The sequence below is a fragment of the Neoarius graeffei genome, chromosome 13 (genome assembly GCF_027579695.1).
Source record: "Neoarius graeffei isolate fNeoGra1 chromosome 13, fNeoGra1.pri, whole genome shotgun sequence".
Taxonomy (NCBI): domain Eukaryota; kingdom Metazoa; phylum Chordata; class Actinopteri; order Siluriformes; family Ariidae; genus Neoarius; species Neoarius graeffei.
In genome coordinates this window covers 1884686-1894339 of record NC_083581.1, presented here as the reverse complement: position 1 = coordinate 1894339, position 9654 = coordinate 1884686, and the positions used below count along the sequence as shown (strand labels likewise).

At 41.1% G+C, this 9654-nt stretch overlaps 1 protein-coding gene across 2 annotated transcripts in view; it reads left to right on the top strand.

Annotated features, from left to right (window-relative positions):
* Window positions 1–885: 885 nt before the first annotated feature.
* Window positions 886–9654, top strand: part of raf1a (Raf-1 proto-oncogene, serine/threonine kinase a) — a 35804-nt gene continuing 27035 nt past the window's right edge. The window contains exons 1-3 of one of the 2 annotated variants that reach the window (XM_060937087.1): window positions 886–1342; window positions 8323–8544; window positions 9413–9525. In XM_060937087.1, the coding sequence (XP_060793070.1) occupies window positions 8344–8544; window positions 9413–9525 (314 nt within the window). In that variant the 5' untranslated portion in view covers window positions 886–1342; window positions 8323–8343. The remainder of the gene's footprint in view (window positions 1343–8322; window positions 8545–9412; window positions 9526–9654) is intronic. The other variant, XM_060937086.1, reaches the window with a different exon arrangement.

Below are 9654 nucleotides of genomic sequence, written 5' to 3'. Positions count from 1 at the left end.
CAGATACTGTAAAGAGATAGACAGATTGGCAGACAGACAGGCAGACAAACAGGCAGGCAGACAGATACTGTAGAGAGATAGCTAGACAGACAGGCAAACAGACAGACAGATACTGTAGAGAGACAGGCAGGCAGACAGACAGATACTGTAGAGAGATAGACAGGCAGAAAAACAAGCAGGCAGACAGATACTGTAGAGAGACAGACAGATAGACAGATACTGTAGAGAGATAGGCAGACAGACAGGCAGACAAACAGGCAGGCAGACAGATACTGTAGAGAGACAGACAGACACTGTAGAGAGATAGACAGATAGGCAGAAAAACAGGCAGGCAGACAAGCAGGCAGACAGATACTGTAGAGAGATAAACAGACAGATGGACAGATACTGTAGAGAGATAGACAGATAGGCTGAAAAACAGGCAGACAGACATATACTGTGAGATAGCTAGACAGACAGACAAACAGATAATATAGAGAGACAGACAGGCAGACAGGTAGGCAGACAGATACTGTAGAGAGACAGACAGACAGACAGACAGACAGATACTGTAGAGAGACAGACATACAGATATTGTAGAGAGATAGACAGATAGGTAGGCAGACAGATACTGTAGAGGGATAGACAGACAGACTCACTCTCTCTCACTGACTCACTCACTGACTGACTCACTCACTGACTGACTGACTGACTGACTCACACACACACACACACACTTTCACTCGCTCACTGACTCACACACACACACACACACACACACACACACACACACACACACACACACACACACACACTTTCACTCTCTCACTGACTCACTCACACACTCTCACTCTCACTGACTCACTCACACACTCTCTCTCACTGACTCACTCACTGACTCTCACACACACACTTTCACTCTCTCACTGACTCACTCACTCACACACACTTTCACACGCTCTCACACTCACTGACTGACTCACTCACACACACACACTTTCACTCTCTCACTGACTCACTCACACACACACACTTTCACTCTCTCACTGACTCACTCACACACACACACTTTCACTCTCTCACTGACTCACTCACACACACACACTTTCACTCTCTCACTGACTCACTCACTCACACACACTTTCACACGCTCTCACACTCACTGACTGACTCACTCACACACACACACTTTCACTCTCTCACTGACTCACTCACACTTTCACACGCTCTCACTCTCACTGACTCACTCACACTCTCTCACTCTCTCACTCCTTTTTAGAAGTTAAATGATGACGTCATCACGGTCACTGTGTTTTTTTCCTGAAGTTACTATGGCGGTTCTGAAGTTTTCAAACTTTTCTTGGTGAGTTTTATTTGTCACTTTTTATGAGTTTATTGATGCGTTTCTGCTTTAATTCCACACTGTACAGAGCGCTCATGTGTATTTACACGACTTTATTATGAACAAACAAACTAAAAACACCCTTGGTCTCAGGCGAAGTTTTCTGTACGTGGCTAATAATCGGGAGTTAGCTTAGCATGCTAGTTCGCTAAGCAGATTAGCATTATTGTTTGTGTAGGACACTCGGGTTTGTGAGGAGAAAGTGGGATTTACACGGTCAGAAAAGTGAATAAAGTTGAGCTTTAGAGTTTATAAACGTGTAGAAATAAAAACAGGTTATGTAAGTTGTTGCTCGGGTTAGCTGGGTTAGCTTAGCCGCGCTAGCCGGCTCCTTCACAGTGTAAACACACACAAAGTGGAAAAATACCCACAAATATCTCTTTAATCTCGAAATAAATAAACTCCATCAGCTCAGGAGGATTAACTTCATCCTCAGGGTGTTCAACTTCACACTCTGGAGAAAATTGTGTTTAATGACACTTTTACAGCTGGATGATATGTTTTTAAACTGTTTTAAAAAAGAGTAAAGTGTTTTTACTGCTTCAGACTTTTACATCTGAGAAACGAACTAAACAACTCGTATTTGTGAGTTTATATAATAATTAGTCTTATAAATGATTGATGTTTACGGTATAAAATACAGTTTGGGCCTAAAAGTGCCCTGATAAACAGTTAAAGTCCTGAGGAGGGCAGGGCGATCCGATCCGATCCGATCCACACCGACATCCCGGTCCGATCATCAGCTCGCGATCCACTTCACCGACATATCGATATGCCTGCAGGGTGTGAGAACACGGGGATAAAGCACATTACAATCACTCTGCTTATTAAACACAAACACAGAAAAGTGATTTATTATGGGTGGGGCTTTGTTAAATATTTATATTTAATTACACATTTATTAACTTTTTCCCACTCTTGTATATTTTTCTTGATACAAAATAAAGTTTCATAAGAAGCAGTTGAATTGGTAAATATTTTAAAACGGAGGAAAATTAAAAATATATATTTGTTCACTTTTATACATGTTAAAGCATCATTGAAATTTTTTCTTGGTTTTGAACCATTTTGTGGTAAACAAACTGACTGATATATACAGCTAAAAACCTTATCACGATAAAGTGCTTCATCTCAGTCCAGACTGATCATTTTTAACAACCGATCTTTAATAATGTCCAGGAGAAAAAAGGTTGAATTTAAACCCTTTACTTTTATCAACACTTTCCTCATCATCTGCACAGTGTTTCACTCTGTCACTCTCTTTACTCAGGCGAGTCACACAGGAACATTAACGACTCATTTTAATAAATCCGTCTGAAGAAGGAGAATGTTCTGTGAGCGAGAGATAAATCATAATGAACATTAATGTCCCATATCACAACACGCTTCCTGTTAGTGATGGAACGATTGGACAAACAGCCGATCGCGTAGATGGAGAGATTTCACGCTGAGTCTGCATGTTAATGTGTGATTGTTGAGGTTACCATGACAACATGGAGATTCTTGTTTAATTAAACTGATTATTAAAAGGACATTGACGCTGCATGTGTGTGTGCGTTTGATCATTGTTTTCATATCAGAAATTAATTGGTGATTTTTATTATTTTTTTAAAATCAGAAATCACAGAGGGGCGGCACGGTGGTGTAGTGGTTAGCACTGTCGCCTCACAGCAAGAAGGTTCTGGGTTCGAGCCCCGTGGCCGGCGAGGGCCTTTCTGTGCGGAGTTTGCATGTTCTCCCCGTGTCCGCGTGGGTTTCCTCCGGGTGCTCCGGTTTCCCCCACAGTCCAAAGACATGCAGGTTAGGTTAACTGGTGACTCTAAATTGAGCGTAGGTGTGAATGTGAGTGTGAATGGTTGTCTGTGTCTATGTGTCAGCCCTGTGATGACCTGGCGACTTGTCCAGGGTGAACCCCGCCTTTCGCCCGTAGTCAGCTGGGATAGGATCCAGCTCGCCTGCGACCCTGTAGAACAGGATAAAGCGGCTACAGATAATGAGATGAGAATGAGATGAGAAATCACAGATACAACATTTAAAAAAAAAAGCGTAAAGACGTGTGTATTTCTGAAGCCTGGGGTCGCTGCTGCTGGATAACATGTGAGATGATTGTGTGTTTACGTGTCGCTCGTAGCCTGCTCTGTTATCAAGCGAGATGATGCTGGTTCTGAGTCGGCGCGGGGCAGCTCTGGGCTTTTTCATGGTCAAACATTCTGTTGAGCAATTTTCGTTTTGCTATTGATGAAGTGTTTGTGGATGTTCGAAGTATAGGATATTATATGGTTTCATGAAGATATGAAGTTTATCCCTGAGTGGTGAGTGTATACATCACGAGTGAGCGAAGTGAACAAGTGAAAATATTTTCACCACAAGAAGATAAACTTCATATCCTCACACCACCATGTAATGTTCTTTATATTATTTGGACACATCCACAAAAAATACACAAGCTAATCAAAATAATTTTAATTTTGAACCAGTTCACCATTTTCACAATGCACGTCTAGTCAGCGGGAAAACACTGGGAGTGACGTCATCGGAGTGAAATATCAGAAATTATTATCCATACACGACACTTTTTTTGATGGAATAAAAACACATGTTCTATTCCCTTCTAGCGGGTTTCATTCATTTGGTTTGATAGCATGCAATATTGTTAGCATATCGCTTATCCTACATGTATTATTTCACTCTACCCAATGGAGAATGAGCATTGAATATGGTTTACGATATTGCACGGTTGTCAAGACAACATGACATCACACATCGGAGCTGATGCGAATATCCAATGAGAAACTTTTCTACTGCACATGCACACAAGCATTTCTTTGTTCGCTGGGAAAGAGAAAGACGCATTGAACACTGAACGGCTCCCAAACCTTCATTAGATATTCTTCACTCATATTTACAAGCAGTGTCGAACCGTTACTATGAGAGCTGGGACTTGAGCTCAACCACAACTTCGACAGACACCAAAAAGCAACAGAGTAAAGGATTTTGTAAGGGATTAGCATCAGGCTGCCAGGTTGCTGTGTGCCGTTGTGTGGAGCTGTCGATGTTGATTTTAAAAGTAACTCAGTAAATTACACGGAAATGAATCCTTAAGTCTGAGTGAAAAATACTGTGGCGAGCGTGCAGCGTGGAAGAAGAGTCTGGAGACGGAAACCTTAGTTTCTTAGTCATTAGCCTGTGCTACTTGCTCTCGATAGCACTGACTGCTTTATTAGCATTTGCTAACACTACTGATGAACGCTACACTGGCTGGAAGGTGACTTCATTGCTGCGCCGACTCGCGGTTAAACTCGCGTTGGCCTTTGAGAAGGCTGAGGATAATGCATGTATGGTCCCGCCCACTATAAATCAAAATCTGATTGGTTAATTCATCTGTCACTTCCTACATAAACATACACTGCCATGGTCTTCTGTCCCGGTAATGAAGTCCTGACCAGTGAGTGAGCAGCTCTAAACTCTTCTCAGCCTCGAGACAACAAACAAAACAATCTCACTGGATAACTCGATTTTAATGTTTTCAGGACCCTAACCCTTTCATTTCTGAAGCACATTGGATAGAAAATGAGGCCAAATTAGAAGAGAATAATTATAATGAAATGATGAAAGAATGAAGGAAATTAAATATAACATTTGAAATGCTGTTATGTTTGGGCTTCTCTGAAGGTCTAGAAAGCCCTGACGCTTCCTCTCTGTTTACAAGAGAAAAACATACCAATGGACATTGAAAAACTGGAAAAGAGTAGATAATAATATTGTCTGGCTTTTTTTCGTGGTCTGTCAGATATATTCCATTCAGCGACTCATCTTCAACTCGTTCAGTATCACGCTAGCTGAATGGAATATGTCTGACAGACCACGAAAAAAGCCAGACAATAGAACAGGATAAAGCGGCTACAGATAATGAGATGAGATGAGAATATTATTTAATTAAATATGTCACTCAGATTTGTGATTGACTCATATTTTACATATGAAGTACTTTATTTCCCAGTAAAACACTCATCTATGTAATGTATATCCTTCCCGTGTTATGGCCCAGGCCTGAGTAAACAAGATAAACAGAGATTATCACAGGTTTCACATTGAGTGTTTTGATGTGATATTTTTGGTCATATTTCCCCAGCATCATCAAAAAACGTTTTACTTCAGGATTTGATTAGTATTTGTGATTTGAATGATTTTTGCTGATGCACCTTTTTATATAATTAATAATAAATAATAATAATAATTTAATCTTATAGTGTCTTTCTCACATCCAAGGTTGCTTTACAGTTACAGAAAAAATGTAATTTTAATTAATTTTATATTTGTAAATATTTAATGTAACATTTTCCTTTTTTAACTTTATTGTTGTACTTTTTATAATTTTTTTTGGCCTCTTTTTTTTTTTTTACTGCATTTTCTTTTTATTTTTACATTTTTTAAATTATTATTATTTTTTATCCTATCCTCCCACCAAAGCACTTTGAGCTACATTTTAAATATATGAAAAAGCCATTAAATGAATTGATTGATTTAATAAAATAAGTCGTTTGGGTTAAATTGGAGGCGCTGAGTGCAGACAGAACCCATCACTGATAAACTAATCATGTGAAAGTTTTTACTTCTGGTTCCACTTCCTCATTTTGATTGTTGTTCCGTGTTGGTGTTCTGTGTTCGACACTCGTTTAAAACACTAAACGGGGTGGATCAAGTGGTCGCTGTTCTCTGTGTGTGTTAAATTATGCTTATGGATTTTTAAAGAGTGGCATTTTATTTAAATTAATAAATAAACATGCATATTGATGATAAATGCAGCAACAGCTTTGCGTCAAAGCATTGTGAAATAATTTAATAAATAATGCTGAACTTATCAAATATTTGATCACTCCTTTTCACAAAAGCAGTCACTTTATTTTTTTCTTTCTTACTGTTGTCATTTTTTATTTTAAGGAACATATATTTAGATTAATATTTATATTTCACAATTAATTAACCCCTCTCGATATATTTATGGCTGTATTAACTTGTTATTTAGATCACAGGCATGTTTGTTCAATTAATCAATCAAACAATTAATCAATCTAATGAAGTAATTGTGAATAGAACCCTATTTCACAGTGGTGTGTAACTGGTGATTTATTCCTGTTCTAATACTTTAACATGTTTATTTTTGTGCTGTAACTCAGTACCCATGATCTGACCATCTTATCAGAACAGGCGTGTGGGCGGGGCTAGAAGCAGTGCTGATGACTGATTGGTCAAGCATGATGAATACAGAATGGTCAGATTCAAGTTATTTTTATTTATTTATCCACTTTGTTGTGGATATTTAGCTCGCGTTTACCTTCAGGTACGCGCTGCCGTTTTCAGCTCGGAGCCGAATCCTGAATGACTTCCTGTTCGCTGTGTTCGCTCACTCCGTAGAGTTTACCGTAGTAAAGCTGTTTAGTGTGTAGTGCTCTGTATATCCAGGAGAGGTGTAATGGAAGTCTGTGTACTGTTGTTTGCACATGTAACACCAGTTACAGTGTTTGAACACCTCTTGCTTCATCACATAAAGTGGAAGACGAATGAACTCGGAAAGAGATTCATCCTGGAAATGAAACTGATCGAACAATGAAATGACACATTCATCAGTGACTTGTGTGTTCAGGCTGCTTATGTGTTCTCACACACACACACACACACACACACACACACACACACACACACACACACACCGTGTTCAGCCCATCAGCGTGGTTCTTTAGGCGGGCCAGATCAAACTCTGGTCTGTGAGTGATGTGGTCTCCATCTGATCCCAGGTGAACTCTAGTGAGAAAACGATTCGGTTCTTAATCCACTCGCTGCAGGAAGGGAATCGGACATGTTGTGTGCTTTGGGTCACAGCTTGTCTTTTTTTCCCCCTTTCAACGAGCTGTACAAATGCAGTGTGTTTTGGAGCTTGAGGGAACATAAACGCCAGATTTGATGCGTAACACGTTTTTCTGGTTCTGTGTTCTCCATGCTCGGTGCAATTTAGTGATTTCAGCTCGCAAGTGACTTAAATTTGTTTCGAGTTGCATTTTTCCATTGCTGTATTTTTGACAAAGGAATGGAAGAATATTTTTAATTAAATATATGAGGGGTAAAAGGGGCGGCACAGTGGTGTAGTGGTTGGCGCCGTCACCCCACAGCAAGAAGGTCCGGGTTCGAGCCCCGTGGCCGGCGAGGGCCTTTCTGTGTGGAGTTTGCATGTTCTCCCCGTGTCCGCGTGGGTTTCCTCCGGGTGCTCCGGTTTCCCCCACAGTCCAAAGACATGCAGGTTAGGTTAACTGGTGACTCTAAATTGACCGTAGGTGTGAATGTGAGTGTGAATGGTTACCCGTATGGGTTCCGGGTGAGAATAGGCCCAGCATATCCTCTGCATGTCGTAAAAGGCGACTAAAAGGGGTTGGCGTCAGGAAGGGCATCCGGCCGCAAAACTCGAGCTTCAAGTTCATGCTGTGATCCGGAAAAGATTGGGCAGGATCATGGCCACCGACCCCCAGCCAGGGGAATAATAAGGTGTTGGCAAAAGAAGAAGAATAAAGAATATGAGGGGGTAAAACTGATTCAAAACAAATCAGATGAATCAATTTGACACTGATTCAGAGTCAGCCAACAGATTGAAGGGTGTGAACTCATGTTTTGCTGTTTTAATGACTAAATTCTTTATAAGCTGAAATAATATATAATGACAGTTCTTGTTCTGTTGGTGAAAATCCTGCTGTGAGCTTAATTACTTAATTAAAAACTCAATTAACTTGTCTGATGTATAAATAAATGCCGTATGAAGGAAAATGTGTGTACTGCAGGTCGTCATGCCTCCTGACACATGATGTATAAAAATCTACTCGTTATTTCTGATCATTGACGCTGTTGGTAATGTTTTAAAGCCATTTTGAACCTCAGTGGAAATTTCTCCACAGATTTTGTAAGCATTTGTTCCAATGGAGCATCTCCAGGGAGCCTGGAAGACCATCAGCAACGGCTTGGGAATGAAGGAGTCAGCGCTGGAGAGCCCGTGTATCTCCCCCACCGCCGCGCAGGATTTCCCATACCAGCGCCGCGCCTCAGATGACTCCAAAATCCCCGACTCAAAAGCCAGCAGCACCATCCGAGTGTACCTGCCCAACCAGCAGCGCACCGTTGTGAGTCACCACACCTCTCTCTCTCTCTCTCCCTGACTTTAATTTTTAGCATAATTATCAGGGTGTTAGGGTTTTGAAATGTTTTTCGCGGTATACGGTTGTGTGCAGTGGTGCACTCGTACAAGTAAAGTCAGTTTATTTGTATAGTGCTTTAACTACGGACGCTGTTACAAAGCAGCTTCACAGAAGTATATTACTTTAAACATATGAATTAATAAATTTATCCCTAATGAGTACCCCTGAGGTTACGGTGTTGAGGAAAAACTCCCTCAGACGACACGAGGAAGAAACCTTGAGAGGAACCAGACTCTAAAGAGAACCCATCCCCATCTGAGTGATAACAGATAGCGTGATTATAAATAACTCACTTCTATAACTGTGTCACCAGGAAATTCATTACAGTTTAACAGGAAGTCTGTTTTGTTGAAGTTATAAACTGTTCACTGATGGAGACTTGAGTGTAAAACTGTTCAGCCATCAGGGTAAAACCATAAGTGTCCAGAGCGTCTTCTAAGTGTGTCTTTAGACTGTCCATATGGGGGCTGTCCTCCACAGGAGCGATGTGATGAGAACCTCAGCTAGAAGTAGGACATCCGGATGGATCAGGCAGGTCTGAGAGCAAGAGAGGTTCAGCACCACTGGGGTCTCAGGAGTTACGTGTAATGAGAGAGAGAGAGATTGGATCAAAAGGTGCAGGTTATTTGTTGGTACCTCAAATAGTGAAGGCTACAGCAGGGGGCGGAGCCTTCTCTAACAGGACCCCAGAGTTATGGAGCAGCCTTCCAAGTAGTGTCCCTCAAATAGGATGTGTGTGTGTTACAGTTGTTTATTTGGTGTTGTAAATGTGTTTTGTGTGTGTTGTGTTCAGGTGAATGTGCGGCCCGGTATGACGCTCCACAGCTGCCTTATCAAAGCACTGAAGGTTCGAGGACTCCAGCCTGAGTGCTGTGCTGTCTACAAACTCCACGCAGGACACCGGAGGTCAGGGCGCTGATGTAGCCGCATTAGCACATGTTCACGACACTAAACGCTTATTTTGTGTTTCTGATGCAGCTGATTACTGATGACGTGTGCACAGCGCCATTAGGACTAATTACCATGCACCTGTTC